A 21,225-nucleotide genomic window follows, 5' to 3' on the forward strand; every position below is an offset into this window, starting at 1 on the left:
ACATCCAGGCTCTGCCTGGATAAATACTGAAAATATCAACAGAAAATACAGATATTAAGAAATAATTTTAAAATTTGTATTTGTACTAAACTTTCCCCTTTTTAGGTTGTGGGGTTCGGGGGGGTTATGTATACAAAACTTTGGGCTGTTTTTAGATGTCGGAAAACCACGAAAGATACAGACCTGATTATGAGCCTAGGCGAGGTGTGCTCACCAAAATGAATTCTCCCAACAACTGGGATTCCCTATGTCCCTAGATCTTCTAAACTTGAGTTCTGGGACATTTTGGAGCTGCCAGAGCTCCCAGAGCAGGTGGGTTAGTCCTGTACCTGGCTGTTTACTTAGTTTCAATTCTCAAAGCCATGGGTCAGTTTGAGAAGTCCTGTTTCCCGTGTATTGAATCTTCACTGTAGAGCTTGAAATAGGAGGAATAGCACGTCTCTAGGTTAGGAGCTGAATCAATGACATTTAGTGATCAGATGATGCAGTGGGACCATCTGAGAAATAAGGCTCTCCCTACCCTGAATGTTGGGAGTAGAAACGTTGACATTTACATATGAGTAATTTTCAGAAGTCCTATGTGGTTCTCGGTCTAGAAAGTGAGATCAAGATACTGGAGACTAAATTTCAAGAGTCAGGTTAGATGTTTTAGTGACATGGCTGTAGAGATCTCAGTTCTTTACCTCCTGGTAAATTATATCTTACTCATGAAAGAAATTGAGGAACTCTAGCATCTACTCAGAACAGTATATGTTTTAAGAAAGTCTTCACTTGTGACTAACATTAGTACAAATAGGAACAAGGTAATCTTATTCTATATTCAGAAGGCATTTATAGCCAGACAGCTCAGTAGACTACAGGTCACCTATAGACTCCATACATAGGCTAAATAAGGCCAAGCCAAGACAGAAACTTTGAGAGCCCAAAGCACAGGTGAGCTTAGAGGATAAGGTTGTGTGGTTTATATCCTAGCAGCACAGGTTCACCTGAAGAGTGTAGGCTCTAGAGTCTGGTGGCCTGGGCTTGAATCCGGGTCTCCCACTTTGTAGCTGGGTAGCAATTCCTTAACCTCCTCGTGCCTCAGCAGTCTCCTCTATGCAATGCTGCTAACAACGCTATCTTTTCAGTAGAATTGTTATGAAGATTAAGTTGAGTATTTTATCTAGAGCACTCAGAACAGCATCTGGCACATAGTGAGTGTTCAATGTTAGCTAGTATTAGTATTAGTATTCCGCCTATAATTGGGATGATCTTGTCATAGAGGCAGGGAGGTGAAGTGGCAGAGAGCATGGGCTTTGGAGTCAGAGCTCAATTCAAATTGCAGTTCCCTCATGTATCAGTAACTTGGGGAAGTTACTTAACCTTCTAAGCCTCCATTTCCCCCTCTGTCTGGGGAGTATAATAATAGTACTTATATTCTTGGATGTTTGGAGGAGTAACAAGATATAGAGGAGACTTTACATGGTACACAGTGGGCACTCCGTAATATAAACTTATTCTGTCTACATGATCATAAAAAGAAACTTCCTCTGAATCACTGACAAAATGGAGGCAAAAATGGAATACCATTTTTTTGGAAACTAAACTGATAATAGCTTTAATTGCCTTCTTCTTCAAAAAAAAAACGCTTGGAAAAATCTTATCAGTTTATTCCCATGAACTAACATTCTAACCCTTAAGATAAAATAAAAAAAAATTCCCAAGATGATTTTCATTTATGGGTTCTTGAGGAAAAACAGTATGGGTTTGTGTGTGTGTGTGTGTGTGTGTGTGTGTGTGTTTGTGTGTGTGTGCAGCAATATTATTTAAATTTTCTATCCTACATAACACTCTATAATTAAGGACGTCATCATAAAAGGAAAGGACATAATTTCCCCTCACAGAAAGTTTTCTTGTTACCATGCGATTCTAATAGCCAGAGAAACTCAAGAGCAACCTTGTCATAGCCAACTGAGGTGACAAATTTTTGCTGAAGAGGCATTTTAAGGACAAGGATGAGAGGGACAGCTGCTTTCCAGTGATTGTTCAAAAGGGATCAATACTATCACTTACATGCACAACCCAGCCAGATAAAGGTTAAAGAAAATGATCTAATGATCGGTATAATCTAAACATATATAATCTGCAAAATATGATCTATAGAAAATGAATTTTAAGGTTGCGTGCCTAGAGGGTGAAGTTCAGAAATGCAGACTTTATCTAATCTCTCTGAGCCAGAAAACAAAACAGTCAATCCTTTGTACATCCGCTAGAACAAAGGAACAATGAGATTGGGAAGTGCCTGGGCTGCAAGAACCTGCACTGGAAACAAACACTTAAAACCCCATTTATGCTGTGATAAAGCCCTTTGCTGGCAGTGGTCCACTATTGCTATGCATGCGGCAGGAGTTCAGTAGTTTTCAGACTTTGTTTCAATCTAACTAAGCCCAAGGAAAACTCTGCTGTATTAAAAAAAAGTTTTCAATATTTTATTAGAAATAAATTAGATACGTCCATCGGGGTGCTATTTTCATCTAGCATCTATCTACCTATCTATCTATTTATCTATCTACCTACCTATCTATCATCTAGCTATCTAGATAGATATATGAGAGTTTTAATGCTATTTGAAAATTTAGTTATAGGTCTGTAATCTTCTGATCGTGTGACAGGTCATATGTAATTGGAAAACCCTACTTGACTTACATAATTTATGCTGATGGCTGGAGATATCAATGCACACGTGTGCATTTATAGCCTTTCTGGTTTTCCCACCCACTGCTCTCATGCATACAGTAACCAGTGAAGTATTATAAGCTTTGAGAACTGTTGAAAACCATAAATCAATAATGTAATCTCAATCAATATATCAAAATTTATCATTAGCCATCAATTTAAGACATCTTTGTTTGTATTTATTTCCAGAAGGATCTGGAATATTGAATGCCAAATGCAAAATTCCATAGCATTCAGCTGCTGTATTTCAATGAATCTATCAGTATCAGGAAGCCCCAGAATTTCATAAGTAGGTTTGCTGTCAACCCACTTTTTCTGATAAAGTTTAGCTAAATTCCTGAACCAAAATGGATTCTTCCTTTTTTCCCTTTTAAAAAAATCTGACTTAAGAAGAGGGAGACACCCATATGTATAAAATGGAAGTGATATTTGCTTTAAAAATTCTTTTGTATGGTCATTAAAACATTATTATCTACTGCTATAGGAATTTGCAGAGTGTTTAGAATTCAAAATGATAGTATTTATTTTGGAAATAAACTTAGCCTTACAACAAGAGAGCAGGGAATCCATAAGTTAGTGCCAAAAACTTTTTTTGAAGTCATAATAGCACACAACATATCTGTGTAGGATCTGATCGTTTACAATGTGTTTTCTTAGTTGTAATAAGGGTCAGAGGCATTAAGTGACTCATTTACATCACATAGGTAACAAGTAATTCAGCTGAGCTTCTAACACTTGACTCCAAGTCGTGAGATCTTTTCTATCACACCTTAGTTGTCCCAGGGTGGAAAATGATGTCATGAGTCACACAATCAGTATAACAACAAAAAAACCAAACCAGATCTCTATGAAAAATAACAGACAAATTTACAGGACTTTCATTTGATGGTTTGGAGAGTGTAGCATAGGTAAGTGAATAACAACACTAATAATAGCTAAATCTAATCCTGCCGCCAGGAAAGTTCCATTGATTTTTTAAAAAATAATGGTTTTCTTCTCCGTTTCTTTTTTTCCCCTAATCTTACTGCCTTAACCTGGTGTTCCATCACCTTGTGTCTGGATTACTCTGAGTTTTCTGGGTGTCTGCCTTATTTTCTGTCTTTTTTCCACTATTGCCGAATAACCGCTTTGTATCTCTCCCATCTGCCATCCTCATCCCCTAGGGAGCACCAAGAACTTTTCATGAGATGAAGTCTAAGTTTCTCCATAGGAACTCAAGGTCTCCTCAACCAGGATATTATCCTCCACCCACCTCTCCAAAACACACCTTATCTTTCAGCACTAACTCCAGGACAAGAGATCAATTTTTTATGGATTACAGATTCAATTTCTGTACCTTTACAGGAATTAGGATACAATTCTAGTTAAAAACAGGGTGGCTAGGAGACTGGAAGCTGCATTTATGTAGCACTCTATATAAAATGGAGTGAACATCAACTATTCCTATAAACTAATTGCGAATTTTCTCATGGAAACCAGGGTAAGGGTGGGGGGGAAAAGCCACAAACCATTCCTTGGTGCAGGTTTTTTAAAATGGGCAGAAGGAGAAAACGAGAAAGCAATTGCCCACAATCTGTAGTTAATTAAACAGATTTATAGAGATGTAATTTTCTTTTACTTTTGTAATTGTTGCTGTTTGACTATAGTCAGCTTTCTGACTTATTATAAGATGATATACTATATTATGCTAATATATCAGATTAACATGCATTTCATTTATCAACTTTATACACTAAATATGAAGTTCAGGTAGCAAGGAACTTTCAAAGTTTTAACAGCATAGCAATTAAAGCAGCTTTGACAATCATTTGCATCATGATTAACACGAGTGAGGAATGCCATGTTATTTTATGGGTCATCATACTTGGCTTCTGAGAGTCTACAGTTTACTCGGGCAATTTAAGACATATGTGAAAAAGGTAAACACAAAGGTAACTTATCAGAGAGGCTGACTTTGATGTCAGACTAAACCTGGTTCAAATCTCAACACTATCACTTCAAACAGTGACTTTAGGCAAATTGCTTAACCTCCCCGAGGCTAAGTTTCCTCATCTGTAAAATGGGACTAACAATACTTACTTTACAGAGTTGTAAGTGTTAAGAGGTACTGGAGCCAAAGTGTTAAGTGCAGCCCTGGCGCATGGTGGGGCCTCAGTAAATAGCTGGTGTGAGTATTGCAGCTGTTCTTGCTGTTAAGGGTAACACAGGTCAGCACCAATGCTGAATATGCAAAAGGAGAATGATATCCAAGGGGAAGGTCTCAGAGGTGGGCTTGAAATGAACTTGAGCAAGTTGGAAGGTCAAGTAGGACGCAGAAATCAGAGAGAAGAGAGGCCACTGCAGAATGAGAGAGCAGTTTAAGCAAAAGCACTGAAAAGCTCACTTCTGTCGAGTATTAGAGAACCACGTCAGCAACGGAGGGGACAATGACAGCTGACAGAGACTTTAACACCCTCATGCCGTCATCCTTCAGCAGCGCTACTCCTCCTCTCTTTGATATTAACAATAGAGGTTTTCTTGGGAATTCCCTGGTTGGTCCAGTAGTTAGGACTTGGAGTTCTCACTTATGGGGCCCCGGGTTCGATCCCTGGTCCAGGAACTAAGATCCTGCAAGTCACGTAGCGCAGCCAAACAAACAAACAAACAAGAACCAACTGAGGTTTTCTCAATATTATTTAAATGCTACATAAATGCAGTACAAAGGGAAATCCTTTGGCCTCCTCTTCCAGACTGTTGCCTAGAAGCCGCTCTCATGTAGAAATTCATGAGCTGTCGCTTGATGTGTGCTGCCGAACCTGGACATCTAGATACCAAGGAATTACTGTCAATGTTAGGTACGATACGGATATTGTCGTTATGTTAAAAATAATGCTTATCATTCAGAAATGCATACTGAAATATTTATAAATGAAATTAAATGATGACTTGGACTGTGTCAAAATGATACTGGGTGGGGGAGTGAGTGAGGATATAGATGAAACATGATTGTCTGTCAGTTGGTAACTGTTGAAGGTAGGTGATGAGTACATGCTCGTCCCTTATACTATTCTGTTTACTTTTTATGTATTTGAACTTTTCCATCTAGAGGAAGAAAAACAAAATCAAAACCCCAAATCCCTGGAAATCTGTATGTATACCTACCATGTTAATTTTAGTTGCATAGATTCATCTTTGTTTATACACATTCATACATTTAGAATGGGTTTGACCTCTCCTACAAGGTCAGAAAGTCGTCAGTATTATCCTTTATCCCCCAGGGGGATTCCAGGGAATTGGTGTCCGGGAATGGAAGGTGAAACAAATTTTCTTCCATTCTGTCTGGACAAATTAGATTTTATTTCTTGCTAATCTGTAGAATGCCAGGCCCACCTACAGAAGTCAGACAAATGGAAGAAGCTTCCAAACACACAAAAAGTCAAGTGCAGAGAACTAGGTTGGTTGATTCCCTATACAGAGCTCAGCTTGATCTTAGAATTCCTGAAATAACTATACTGCAAATGGCTGATTCCTAAATACTGAACTCCATCACCAGAAGTTGAACACAATCAAAATCAATATTATTTCATCACACTAACACATATTTAATCATTATTCTACCCTTGTGTAGGCTAAGTAACTATAGATTTAAAGTATTTCATAATATATTTTTTTCTCTTTAAAAGTTGAATTGAAAAGTAACAACAAACTATCATATGTAATCTGAAAGGACAAAAACCAACTTAAAAATTGTGTCCATTCTACAGAGTAGTGGAAGGAATTGGAGTTGGGGCCAGTAAATCTGGGTTCAAGGTCTAGGTCTACCATATATTAGCTCTATGGATTTGTGATTAGTTAATTCTTATGAATGTCAATCTCATCTCCAATCTGAAAGTAATAATAGGAAACTTACTACACACTTAGTATGTGACAAAAACTGTTCTGGAATTTATGTATGAATCAATTAAAACCTCAAAACGACCCTAGGAAGTGAGCATTCTCTTTATTATTGTCCCTATTTTATAGATTAAAAGAGGTGAGGAACTTGCTCAAGGCAACTTGGTTAGTAAGTGATGGAGGCGGCTGCTTTCAGAACGTAACACTTAACCACCTGTGCCTTCATGATACTCCCTCCACAGGATTGCCATGTGGCTATAATTAAACAATATATGGTCAGTATAATATATATTTTATACTCTTACCTACTAAACAAGGTAGGTGAAAGTATTTTACATACTATAAAAGCACAAGACAAATATTAGAAAATATTATTTTCTTCCTGGGAAAGACAACAAATATTCCTAGGCATTACAGATTTAACCAGGCATAAAAAGGAATGGTACTAAAATCTTAATGCCAATGAATAATAGAAAAACAATGTCAACAGCTCTTAAACTTCAGTGTGCATTGATTCACTTTGATATTTGTTTAAAATCAGATACCCTAGGCTCCACTCTTTCTAAATTCATTATATATGAGGTAGAAGCCAAGAACATGCTTTTATAACAAATTCTGCAAGAGAGTTTAATGCCAGTAGCTTACAGACATTATTGAGAAATAATGGCCTGTGTTTAAAGCCATGTAAGTGTTATGGACTGAATTGCATCCCTCTAAAATTCATATGTTGAAGCCTTAACCACCAATACTTCAAACTGTGACTGTATTTGGAGATAAGACCTCTAAAGAGGTAACTGAGTTAAAATGGGATCTTTGGGGTGGGCCCCAATCCAATATGACCGGTGTCCTAAGAAGATTAGACACAGACAACACAGATGGACGACCATGTGAGGACATAGTGAGGTGGTCATCTGCAAGCCAATCAGAGAAGCCTCAGAAGAAACCTGCTGACAACTTGATCTGGGACTTCTAGCCTCCAGAACTGTGAGAAAATAAATTTGCTGTTTAAGCCACCCTATCTGTGGTGTTCTGTTACAGAAGCCCTGGTAAACTAATACAAGAAGCAACATTTTGAGGTGGAAATAATAGCTGATATGGTGATTTGGTAATTAAAGCTCTTAAAATTTTTTAAAATTAAAGACAGAGGAAGGAGCCATGTATAAAGAGCTAAATTTTTTTTTTTGCCTTTTGCTCTAGGCTGATTAATAAGTACCTGAAACTGACTAAGAAGTCATATGCCACTAAGGTATTCTTCCTGTAGGTAAAGTTCTCTATGACTAGACTTCTTCCCTGGGCTCCATAACTTACCCATAACCCAAGGAGAATAGATCATATTTTTAAGTACACTCTCCCACTAAAATACTTGTTTTATTTATTAATATTTGTCTGTTATCATCTACCTATTCATCCATAGATCCACCCATTCATCTCCCCATTCATTCATCCATCTACCCATCCAGTTAATATTTATTGAACACCTACCATGGGTTAGATGCCATTTTAGGTACTGAAAAACTACTTCTTACTGGTGGGAAGATAAAAATCCCCCCAAATTTCTAAATGAGAACTCTACAGTTTCATTTAAACAAACTCAAATGTCCTTAGGATACATTCAGGTAAGGAAATAAATGAAGTGGTCCAGGGGGATTCCAGTGAATTGGTATCTGAAAAGAGAGAAACCACAACTCAGCTCTAGAGAGTTCTAGGCAGCCTGGCCAAGTTTTGCCAGATCTTCCAGTATTTTAAGAGAATCCATACATCTGGTATTTATGTGAATTTTCTGCTCAATGCTGGTGAAATAATCTGAATTTTTCACAAACATTATGTGAGCCAAACAAAGCACATCTATTATTTAGACACCCAGACACCCCCAGGGGCCACTTTGCAGCCTCTGCTCTAGACTCTGAGGACACAGTGTTTAACAAAAGTGTTGAGGTCTTCAATATCTGTTACCTTCATAATCTATTTCTGATGAATTCACAACTAAATAATTTGGCTTTCAATTTATTACAGTTGTTGACCATTTATGACCAAACACACCAGAGAGAGGCAGGGCAAGGTCTTCACCCAAGAAAGAAGTGGTAAAGCTCTGTCACCACTTTCATCCTGACCTTCTGTCACCTCTGTACAAGACTACAAGGGCAGAGACCATGCTTTGTTTGTCATCTTTATAAGCTCACCAATCACTGCCTGGCGTAGCTCCCTGCAGTGCTCCCGCCTGATAAATGTTTGCTGGACTGAACTTGAATCCACACAGGTTTTTCAATTCTGATTTTAAATCTGGAGTGAAAACTGATTGGTGCTGAAATAGTTCTGATTTAGTTGAAATTTTTGATCTTTAAGGTCATGTCTACATTATGTTATTTTAGATAATTTACCAGGGTAAACAACCAGACAAATCACACTTGGAACGATACAGAATGATTACAGAGATAATCTAAGCAACTGTGGTATCTCCAGCCAAATCATGCCTTGCTCTCACTCTATTTTACTCTATACTGATAAGATAGGCATAATGGAATAAGAAAAGCACAACATATTTGAATGACTTTTTTTGTTTGAAGTTATATCTCAGACTTAATATTATGTTACTAGTTGATCCTGCTTTAATAACAGTAAAATATGATTTGTGACACTCATCTTTGTAGCTTAGCAGTTAATATAGAGGAATACTAGTACTTTCTCTTAACTTAAAAGAAAACTCACATATATCCTTAAAATATAGAAAGCAAAAGAAAAAAAAAGTACTGACAAAAAATAAATAACAACCAACCAAAAATATTCTCCCTGAAACATTAAAAAAAAAAACTTAACTTAAAAAAGTTTATTTAAATAAAATTATTTAAAAAATATAGAGAGGGCTTCCCTGGTGGCGCAGTGGTTGAGAGTCCGCCTGCCGATGCAGAGGACAGGGGTTCGTGCCCCGGTCCGGGAAGATCCCACATGCCGCGGAGCGGCCAGGCCCATAAGCCATGGCCGCTGAGCCTGCGCGTCTGGAGCCTGTGCTCCGAAACGGGAAAGGCCGCAACAGTGAGAGGCCCACGTACCGCCAAAAATAAATAAATAAATAAAATATATATATAGACAGAGAGAGAGAGAGAGAGAAACCCAAGTAGGGTTATACCATCACACAAATAAGTATGAAAAAATTATTATACAAACATCACTTTTGGTCAAATTTCATTCTTCACATTTGGCATGGAGCTCATAAAATTTGTGATGAAAAGTATATTTGTGGTACTGTAAAAAGTAACTCCTTAAGAAAAATGATAAGACACTGAACACTAACAATTGGGCATGCTGACTAAGTCTTTTTTAAATTAAACATAGTCAATAAAATGCAAACATTTCTTACATTTCACAAATGTCTCTGGACTTAAAACACCTACATGCATAATTAAACTCAAAACATATTCTAACTAGTAACACCCACAGTGAGTCCTTTTTCATCAATGTTTTTTCCAAAAAAGTAAAACCTCTGGGTTAAATCAGTATATTCTGGCTTAATGTCTTCATCTTTTCTCCCAGAAGCTTCTGATGGCTCACCTGTTTTTAAACATCATTCTGCCCCATTCAATACAGACACCTTATCAAATGTAAAGAACACATCTGAAAGTTCTATGTCATAAATTTCACATTATTAGCAATCTGAGTGTTCACATCTTCACATACCAAGAAACCAAGAACGTTATAACTAAACACCCAGCCACTTAAACTCCTGAAAAATGTTCTAATTATGTGGTTGATTTCGGTCTCTCTTTGATTCCCTGTAAAAACACAACCACATTCTTAACAAGTGGTGTCTCTTTTCAATTCAAGTTCCTGCAAATCTCAGAAATTATCTAACATTCCTCTGAAGTAAGTCAAGTGATGTAATTGGGCATTCTTAATTAGTAAGAGAACAATTCATTGACTTATTACCAGGACCTAGTCACATTTCCTGACCTTACTGTAACTGCCCTGATAACGAACTGTTCTCTCACCTCTTCAAAGAACTATAAAGAAGTGATCTTTGTTCAGGTTGAATGTGAAAGAATAGCAAGGACGACACATTTCTAAATTTAACTTCTGGAATTTTTCAGTTAAATTTGACTTTCTCCATGAAAGTAAGGCTTCTCTATTGCAACAAATACGTTAAAAGGAAGACTAACGAAGTCATAAAACATCGAAGTCATTAGAGAATTCCGAGCACATCTGAGGGTGGCTCTGGGGATTAATGAGGTGACATGCATTGCAGCCCCTACCTAAGTAGGCACTTGGTTGGAACCTGGACCTGAATGACCAAGTCTAACACTCTCATTTTACAGATAAGAAAACTGAGGCAGGAAAGACAAACTCTTACCACATACGCATGGAAAGGTTTACCAAAAGTGAACAGAAAATGATTGACTTAAGGTGCAGAGTAACCAAAAGATGATCTGTGATATTGGCGTGGTTTTAGTTACACAAGTGATAAAAAATAACTTTCATACCCTCATCTCAAGGGACTTTCTAATTTCCCCCTAAGAGTGACTCTATTCCTGATGATTTTATGTCCTGGTTCCAAAAATAAAACTAAGTTGAGGAAAGTCATATCCCTAATCATTGCACTTCCATTATTTATTCTAAAAACATTTACTTAAAGTTATTCCAAGGCTTGACAATTTAATGCGATGGAAGCTCAAACCACATCACTTTAACAAATTCCCTCCACAGCCCACAGTTTCTCTTTGCTGCTCTCCCCGTTTAAGTGGCTAGTCCGCTGTTTTCAGCACTAAGGAAGTCTCTGAAAGTCAACCAAGCTGCTTCTGGCCAGATCTGAGGAGACTAGAAATCTTTGTCAATAGTTATCTTCACAGGTGTTTTTACCTTTATTATTATTATTATTTTGTATGCCTGGAACTCAAGTGAAACATCAGCTTGAAAAGGCAGGGCTCAGCCGGAAGTGGCCTGGCCGTCCAACCGCACCTGTCACTTTTTACCTGTTTGCAAGACCACAGTTTTCTCTTCTCCATCCAGAGACATAATACTGAAATTATAGATGGTTCCCGCTTGTAAATCCTTGGGGTTACATCCATAGGTGGTGTTGTCTATCCGCACGGGGTGGCAGCACGCGACCCCCGACGTGTCACTGCTGCAGATGAGGCTAAAGTTACAGGGTGACGCCAAAGTTCTCCACTGGAGAGACACGGACCGGCTGGAGACCCTGGACTCTGTCAGGGTGAAGTTGCATCTCACTGGCTCCCCCAGTCCAGTCTGAAAAGGAAGCAGAACAACAGCTGAAGCCCGCTGTCAAGACATGCCCAGAGACGAGTCAGTAGCAAGCTGCCCAAACTGCTCCACTCACCCCTGGCCCCCAGCCTGAGCCCATCCATCCTTTGGCCCCCCGGCCAGGGAAGAGGCCCGCAGCCCAGGAGGGTGGCCACCTTCTCCCTAGCTGCTTTTTCTCCGGAGCAGCTGGAAAGAGAAGGTGGCTTGTTGCCTTTGACAGTGGCACGAGCTGTCAGTCTGGCTGGGGGCTCAGAAGAATATGGCTCATTCTTCCCCAGGGAGAGGAAGAAATTCCGCCCGCTGGGACCTGTTCTCGGGCCCCTCACCTGCAGCAGGCTCAGCGCGGTCCACAGGGCCAGCCCGGCTCCATGGCTCCGCATGGCGCTCAGCGGTTCCCCCTGACTCGACCGCTAGGCTGGGACGCGGGGCGGCCCCGACGGCCTGCGGAGCGGGGACCACTTGTTGCGCGCGCTCAGCGCGCCCCGCGGGCGCAGAGCGCTGGCCTCCGGGCTGACGACGCGCGGGGGCCGCCGCCGCCGCCGCTGATGTTGCTGCCGCCCCGGGCCGGCTGCGGACGGGAGAGGCGGCGGGGGCCGGCAGCGCGCCGCCCTTCCCACGCTGCCATTCTGACCCGCGCTGCCTCGCCCCGAGCCCCGGCCGCGGACTTCCGCAATCAAAAGGCAATTTCCTCGTCTCCCGGCAAAGGAACAATGCGCCGGCGAGGGAGGGAGCCCCGAGGAGCCAACGCCTGAGGCTGCCAAGGGAGCCCGAGGCGGGCCAAGATGCCCCCGCCTCTCCCGCCGGGGGTCCCGGCCGGGTCTGCGGAGCTCTGCCTCCTTCTCCGCCGCCCCGCCCGACTTTCACTTTTTCCCAGTCCGTGGTCCTCAACACCACCGTCTCAGCCGCAATAAGACTTGCGCCCTCTCACTTTCCATCTCCGCACCCCGCCCCCTCCCTCCCTCCACACCCTGCGCCTGCCGCTCCCTATCTTCCTCATCTGCTTTCTCCAGGGCCTCTTTTCCCAGGATTAAACTTGACCACAGCAGATTTCTCTAGGTCGCCTCACTCTTTCCTGAAGCCTTTTATTAGAGTGCTTTTGCCCTTCTCACCTCAAAGCACTCATTTGTCCCAACGTGTATCCCCCTGACACCATCAAGAGAAAAAGACCCCGAAAGGATGGTGTCCATTGTCAACTTGACCTTCATTTTTTCCTGCCATTCACTTTCCCCTTTCTCTTGTGTAGAGGTCTGTGCCCTCCCTAAATCTTATGCACATGGTGCTAACCAAGAACAAGTATAATCACCACCAATCGTCCAGCCCACAAGCAAAGCAGTTTCATCACTGACCATCCAGTAGTTAAAGTCATTTCATCCATAATTGTCCAAGCAATATAAGAAAGCAATACGAGGTCTCGTTTGTGGAAAATACGCTTGACGGCTCAGCTTCCCACATACTACAAGAAAGTGAAATTCACTTAGTTTTTAGCACTAACTTTATGCTAACTTTTAGCAACTGCCTCAGTACCTGAGTGATCATGTATCTGAAAATGGATTTTAAAAGAGTTCCTGATAACCGAAGAACAAAAATGTTTAATTGGTCACAGGTGATAGTAGGAAAATATTGCAATAACCTTAATAATGTTTGACTGCTTTTCTTTGGGTGTCATCCCTGACAACTGCCGGAAGAGAGATTTTTCAAAACAGAATATTTGAGCTACATCAATGGGAAGGATGGCATATTCTTTCCTTTTTCAAATAGATTATACATAAAGCTATATTATTGACTGCTATATTAAAGGTACCTACGTGGAGGAAAAGCGGAAAAAAATGAAAAAGTGAAAATTATTTCAATTCTTTTAGAAAACTTGTGTTTAAAAAAATTTTTTTAATGAAAAGATGAAGTTTCTACTCCTTCGAAGATTCTATGGGCTTTTAATCTGCAGCCAGACTAGAGATCTTAAATTTCTTTTTCAAGTTAGCAGACACTCAAAGAAGTTCAAACCTAAAACACGTGTGTATTTCTGGGAAAATGGAATCTTTCTTATTTCTCTGCCCAGGTCACTTGTCTTACCAAAGAACTTTTGCCCTCCATATCTTGCCCCCAAGTTCAATGACTTTTCACAGCCTGGCATTCCTTCCGGCATCATCAGAGATACTCCTCTTCTCTCCCCCTTAGAGACTGCAATCCTACAGGCTGCCTCCAGCCTTTACAGGGGTCTTTTTCAGCTTTATTCCTTTTTAACATTACCGTTTTCTTTTCTGGCTATATTCAGAAGACAATGTGATTTCCTCGTCTGTAAAACTGGAATAATATCTACTCTAAATACTTCCCAGAGCTGTTATGAAGAATAAGATCACATATGTTAAAGCACCTTTGCAAACTTTAATGTGCTATCCAATTGTCAATTTGCCTAGTGATAGGTTGCATCCAAATCACACAGTTTGCTCTCTTTCAAATTCATCCATCACATAGGTCCCACTTACCTAACTTCTGCTGCCCATCCTTCTCTTTGTCAAAAACCAAAGAGGTTTTTACATTTTTCTCATAGATAGCCCCTCAGATTTGAAACATTCCTTCCCAAATTCACTAAATATCCCTCTGTCCTTTGCAGAAATCTTCGATAAATCCTGTCTTTTTCAAGTTCTCCAAGGTTTCTCACATATTTTTTTAAAAACATTACATGTTACCAACCTACTATACCTTGACAGTTAATTTTAAAATAGTATTTGATATCCAATACACTGTCTGACTATAATGCAGTATACTGCCTTATAGTAGAGGCAACTGCAACAAAAAGGCAAAATGTGGAGAGGACTAATCAAACAAGGCAATAACAAAATATCCTCATAACACTCTTCAGATGCTTCCAAATTCTGTTATTAACAGTGACCTGCTAATAATAACCCTGGGAATAGGAATTAGAAAAAGAAGGAGCAATTTCTTCAAATACAATTATTTAATTTTTGATCTATCAGAGAGACATATACATTTAGGGTCTTGTGCCTTTCATCTATTTTGATACCAATGTATATGAAGAATTATAGCAATCTGTGAAGGAAAGGACTGGGAGTCAGAGATATTTCTTTCGCAAAGGTATATAACTGCTGGTTCTTCTTTTGGAGAATCTTAAGGCTCACAGCAAAGCTCCCAATTAATTAGTGGGTCCTAAATAACCTATAGGAATGAACATACTATGAAACAAGGAGAGAAAGTTTAAACTCAGGTTTTTACCGATTACATTTTAAAAGCTGATTTACCTTTTAAAAACACTTATATTAATATGAAAAATTAGAGAGATGTGTAATAGACTCAAGGCAGTAAGAGACTGGGAAAAGCTGCCAGATAACATCTCTTCCTAGAGGAGTTTATTTGAAACTACTGTACAAAGTACAAATAAGATGATTCATTTTATTCTTTGTTCTCATCTTTGTTTGGAATTCCTCAACTTCTTTTGAACCTATTTATCCTGTGTAATGACACTACATTTGCTTTAGAAGTTACTGCATTCCAGGAATTTGGAATCAGCCTCTCTGTAACTTTTCAGGGGACAACCTCTTCTCTTTGCCACTAGGAAACCTTTCCCAGACTGCAGGGGAAGGGTGGGACTGCTTTTGGTTAGACATGAGTCCCTAATGTTAAACCGTTGGTTAAACAGCTGCCTTTTAAACAAATAGTCATAACAATTAATGAATAATTGTTCTAATTTATATATTCATTAATTATGATTTCATGGATGAAAGCGTGGCTCGTCTCATGTCATGAACATACATGTTGAGTGATACAACCGATCATCAGGGGCCCCAGGGTCACACTTTGAGAACTGTTACTTTACATCAGGGTTTGAGCTGGGTGCAGAGAAGGTTGGGGGATGAAGGGAGAGTGGATTGGTAAAGTTGATTGGTTAATTCAAAATCCTCACTCATGACCTAAAAGGCCTTTCATGACCCGGCCCCTGCTTACTCCATGCCTCTCTCCTGCTTGCCTCCTATGCTCCAGTGGCCTGGGTCTAATAATTCATTTACTCATTCATTCAGCAAATATTGACTGAGCACCTACCGTGTGCCAGGCCCTGGTTTAGGTTTTGGAGACACCCCCAAGAAGCTGACTCTTTCCTGCCCCAGGGCCTTTGTGCCTGCCATTTCCTTTTCTTGGACCACTCCTGCCCAGGACGTCTGCTTATCTGTCTTTCTCCCAATCTTTAGGTCTCAGCTTAAACACATCCCTATGGGGCCAGGCCCTTTCTGACCTCACAGGGGAAAAGTGTGCTGTTATCAATCTTCATCTCAGCAACCCATTTATTTAATTCTGAACATTAGTGACACTTGGTAATAATCCAGTTATTTATATGTTTGTATACAGTCTGCCTTCCCTAGCCATATGGAGAATTCCTTTAGGGCAGAGTCTTTGTCTGTCTTGCTCTTCTTGCACAGAGTTTGGCATACAGTGGAGTTTCAACAAACATTTGTTGAGTGAGTAGATGAATGAATGAATGAATGAGTGAATCTTTGTAGCTGCTCAATAAATATTATTATCTGAATAAACACTGTAAGCAAGTCCTTCTAGACATGTTCCTGCTGGATGCCTCAAATATCATCTTGAAAGGGAGGGAGGGATGGAGCAGAGGAATAAAAGAGGGAAGGGCAAAGGAATAAAAGAGAGGAAGAAGAGAAGATTGATTTTGAAGAGGAAGAGGTGGGAAAAGATGAATGGGAGGGAAGATGAAGGGAGGAGAAGGAGAAAGGGGAAGGAAGTAGTAACCTTTAGGACAGTGGTTCTCAAAAGCTAGTATCAGCATCATCTGAGAACTTGCTAGAAACATAAAATCTAAGGGTCCTACTACAACCTGAGGAATTTGAAATGTTCTGGTGGAGCCAAATAATCTCTGTGTGTGCCCGTGTATGTATGTGTGTGTGTGTGTGTGTGTGTGTATTTAACAAGCCTTCCTGCTCTAGTTGGTGAAAAAGAGCTATCCAAATTCCAAACAAAAGCCTTAGATTGTCAATCCCCTACTCTAAACTCTGATCCAGTTGTCATTTTTTTTTCTTTTTTTTTTTTGCGGTATGCAGGCCTCTCACTGTTGTGGCCTCTCCCGTTGCGGAGCACAGGTTCCGGACGCGCAGGCTCAGCGGCCATGGCTCACGGGCCCAGCCGCTCCGCGGCATGTGGGATCTTCCCAGACCTGGGCACGAACCCGTGTCCCCTGCATCGGCAGGCGGACTCTCAACCACTGTGCCACCAGGGAAGCTCAACCCCCAGATATTTTTAAAAAGAAGAGAGCCTAGCAATTAGGGAATGTGTCAGTTAAAAACAATTACAAGATGGCAAAATCCTTTTCTCTGTTTCAATCTGAAACTGTTTCAATAGTACATTACAGCAAAAGTGAATACGATTTTTAACCTGCAGCCGGTGTCATGCATTTAAAAAGAGATTTATTAAAATTTAAGGTAAGATAATTTTGATAAGCAATTTTTAAAAAAGGACTGTGACTTTTGTGTTTAGAGATACTGTTTTGGGATATTTATATTTCAAGGAATCTTTCTAGCTTCCTAGGTTGTAACCTTCCTAGGTCATAGCTCTCCTGGAAAATGGAAATCATACAGGCATTTGGGGGTGGTTTAATGAGGGGGCGGATAAAATGAGAAGGTGCATGTTACATTTATAGCACCTCCCTGGCTAAAGGATGATAGTATGTTAGAGAGTATGATTATTAGTACTAATAATAGTAGATGAATAACAATAAATCATGGATTCTGAGCACCCAGCAATGCTAGAGAGAATGACAAAGTCCACGGACAAGAATGTCTTTCTGAGAACATCCAAATAATGATAAATTACCATTGCTGTCAATCCCATACTCAAGAGAAATTCCTCAAGAGATCAGCACAGAAGACATTTACCGGCTGCTCTGACTGTCGGCAGTGCCAAGATTTTTTTAAATCCTGGAAGGGAGGGGTGGGAGTGCTGGATGTGTCTCTAACAGCAGCTCCACCATCTCTCCCAGACACATCTCTAAGGTTTCTTGGTATTTTTTTTTCTACATCGATTTTTTACCCTCTTCCCTTCCCCCACTTTTTTTTTTTTTTCTCTTTAAATCTGGAGGAAATGAACTTTGCATAGCTCTTGTCAGAGCTTTGTAACTGTACACAGACGAATGACTTAAAACCAGATGTGACTGTAAACGAATCACTTTTTCAACCTCAAGCACTTCTGCTGCATCTTCATTCCCACTTTTCCGGTGCTACTACCCCACCCTCGGAAATGATTCGGCCCACACACGAACGGAATCAAGGCGTTAATGCGGCCAGTGGGGCTGCCTGTATGGGCGTGACTGCTCTGCATTCTGGTTTCAGGAGCAAGGTCATGCTTCTCGTGACTATCCAAGCCCTAGGATAGTAAATAAACAAAACATGGCTAACATTGGCTTTAAGGGAAAGGAGAATAAAAACAAAAGAAATGATCACACATCTCATCTCCTTTAGACAGTGATGATTGGAGGGTAAAGATTCTGTCTTCTTTTTTTCTGTGTATCATGTCGTTAGAACATCATTTCCCATGAATTCACTGGAGCTCGCAAACAGAGGGCTCCCTATTTGACCAGCACATGCGCCTTTTCTGGCTTTTACAGTGTGAATCTTAATATAGTTTTTAACAAATGGAATAAGCAGGTAATGTTGAGAAAAACAGGAGATTTTAAAGGGGAAAAATATCTGGATTTTTCACTTTTCATTAAAAAAATTAAAAGATGGAGGCATGCTGGGCCAGCATTCTGCCCACCTTGTCCACACAGCGCATCTCAGACTCCCCTGAAGGTTGAGGCTGAGTGTGCTCAAAGTGGAAGATCAAAGGATCTTACCATGTTTTTCAAAAATATAATGATAAAACCATCAGCTAGATTAGAAACCTCTTGATGGAAGGAGTCATGGCTCTTTGTTATCTCTCCCACATGTCCAGGTCGTGGAGACTCAATGTCTGTTCATCTATTGACAGTAAATATTCACAGCTCACCACTAAACAAGGACATGGCTAAGTACTGGGGAATCTTAAAAGCAATTGTATTCTTCAGTTGCTCCAATGCAGACCTGTAACCCTTAGCATCACAGAATCCAATAATACCTAGCACCTAAGCCTTAGGATAGGCTAGTGCCCAAGCAGCCTCTGACCCCATGGAAGACCAAATCCTTCTAGAATAATCCAGAGGTCATTGGATTCAGGCCACCAAGGTCAAAACTCTTAGCAAAGCATCTACTGCGGTATCCTTTCCACAGCTTTGCTGTCCTGGGCTGGAAGTACAGCCTTGCACAAAGAGGAGCAAACAACAAATGTTCACAGACGCACAGATGAAGGGCAAGCACCTGGTAAAGCTACACTGGTAGTGTGTGTTCATTGGCCCAGATCTATTAGAGATCCAGATCAGAAGAGCTTTGATGAAAAAACAGGTACCTCCTGTGTACTTTCCAAATAAAAATTACCCTAGTGGTGATCTCATCTGGATTTAGCAATGGTAGGATTCTGTTGCCAGCTCCCCCAAAGGGTGGGAAGGATGAAAAGGATCTTCCCTTCAAAGACAGCCCCTGGAATTCATAGCATTTCCCCTTTCAGTGACTTTTCACTGTATTTCATAACTGGTTTTCAAAGCTGTTATTCTGTGAGTGGAATGAATATGTGGGCGCAACCAATATGTAACTGGGGTAAATTACAGGGATTTAAAGTACTTAGCAATCTTTTCCAGAGTTTATTTATCTTATCTTCATACTTATCATCCAGCTCATCCACCAGTTCTGACCCTTGGATTTACTGCTCTTTCTTGCAAATTCATCATCATTTCTCACGGTGTTTGCTCTCCTCTCCCCCCATCCACCCCCTCTCTCCTCCTGGTCCTTGAAGAAGATGGACAGGTCTTTGTAAGTCTGAGCCACTGGTCTACCCCTAACTCAGGAGCATCCGTTGGATTCTACCCTATAAAAGCCCTTAAGCAAAATACTCTTTTTATTTTTTAAACTTTTTTGTTTGGAAATAATTTCAAACTTACAGATAAGTGGTGAAAATTATATGGAGTGCTACGACATATCCTTACCAAGACCCACTCATCTTTTTTCTTTTAGCATTCCCCCACATTTGCTTTATTATCATCTCTTTCTCTCTCTCTATGATACTTTTACCTAAACCATTTCAGAGTGGGCTGCATATCTTCTGAATTAAGTTTGTAATCTCAGTAAAGATATCAAATTTAAGAAATGCAAAATTGATACAATGCTTTAATCCACAATCCGTATTTCAACTTCGCCAGTTGACTCAAGCATGTCCCTTTAGCATTTTTTGTTGTTGTTGTTTTTTGTCTGTTAAGGAGCCCACCCAGGATCCTGTGTTATATTTAGTTGTCAAGTCTCTTAATCTTCCATAATCTGGAACAATTCATCAGCCTTTAAAAATGATTTTTATGACACTGACTTTTTTGAACGATACAGGTTAGTTATTTCTATGGTACGTGTTTTCCTCCATTTGCATTTGTCTGATGTTTCCTGATAATTAGATTCAAGTTATAGATACATCTCCAGCAGAACTGTTCCTCTTCTCTTGTGTTCAATGGTTTTTTTCTAACAGGTTGGCTATTCAATTATTCTCCAATGCATCATAAACATAATTGCACATTAGAATCAATGGGGAGATTTTTACACTCTGGTGCTGATGTTCTGTGTCAGTAAATTCTGATTCAGTAGGTCTGAGGGAGAATTTTGGAACCTGCACCTTCAAAAAGCTTCCCAGGTGATTCTGATGTATGTAAGACCAGGGCTGAGAGCCACAGACTTCCTATCTCAATTTGTACATCCTGGTTTCTCCTTCGATCTCATTTCCCCTCCTTTGCTATGTTCTCTCCTCTCTGCATCAACCCTCATCTGGGCTTGACCTCATCTGCTGAGGGAAACCCATGTGTCAGAGAAATACTGGCAGGTTAAAGAGCCCATTTCAATGCACATATTCTGTTTTATTGTTGCATTTTATGGGCATGTGATTTATATTGTGACAAAATATGAACCCAGTCTTTTGGTGCACAAAATGGAGAGTCAGGCAAATCCCCTATAACTAAAAGAAAATGAAAGAAAAGAAAAATCCTTGAGATTTTAAAGCCAGAGAGGGTCGAGCGAATTGTAAACCATATTATGCTGTTGGCACATAGTAATCCATATTAGTGGGCCGTCTGAGAGGACTGCAGCCCTTTGTCAGAATTAGACTTGAATGATGCTAATTATAAATTAGGGTCTTCAGGAACACATCCCTCCCGCAATATCGTACCCGCTAGAATGGACTTCCTGTACTAGGGGCAGTCTCAGAAAAGTCTGTTTATCTTTTATCCCATTCACTCTAGACAATCTAAGAATCTACCCTTGG

The 21,225-nt window shown here is 40.2% G+C and overlaps 1 protein-coding gene across 2 annotated transcripts in view; it reads right to left on the bottom strand.

Moving 5' to 3' along the window:
* Nucleotides 1–21,225, bottom strand: part of PTPRB (protein tyrosine phosphatase receptor type B) — a 118,319-nt gene that overhangs the window by 78,941 nt on the left and 18,153 nt on the right. Inside the window, exons 1-2 of one of the 2 annotated variants that reach the window (XM_022571540.3) lie at nucleotides 12,165–12,395; nucleotides 11,550–11,823 (exon numbers count right to left, since the gene is read on the bottom strand). In XM_022571540.3, coding sequence (XP_022427248.2) covers nucleotides 11,550–11,823; nucleotides 12,165–12,218 — 328 coding nt within the window. In that variant the 5' untranslated portion in view covers nucleotides 12,219–12,395. Of the gene's footprint in view, nucleotides 1–11,549; nucleotides 11,824–12,164; nucleotides 12,396–21,225 lie in introns of those variants that run through there. The other variant, XM_022571539.3, reaches the window with a different exon arrangement.

This window comes from Delphinapterus leucas, chromosome 11 (assembly GCF_059928025.1).
Source record: "Delphinapterus leucas isolate spDelLeu-1000000601 "Yukka" chromosome 11, BTC_Dleu_Yukka2, whole genome shotgun sequence".
Classification (NCBI taxonomy): domain Eukaryota; kingdom Metazoa; phylum Chordata; class Mammalia; order Artiodactyla; family Monodontidae; genus Delphinapterus; species Delphinapterus leucas.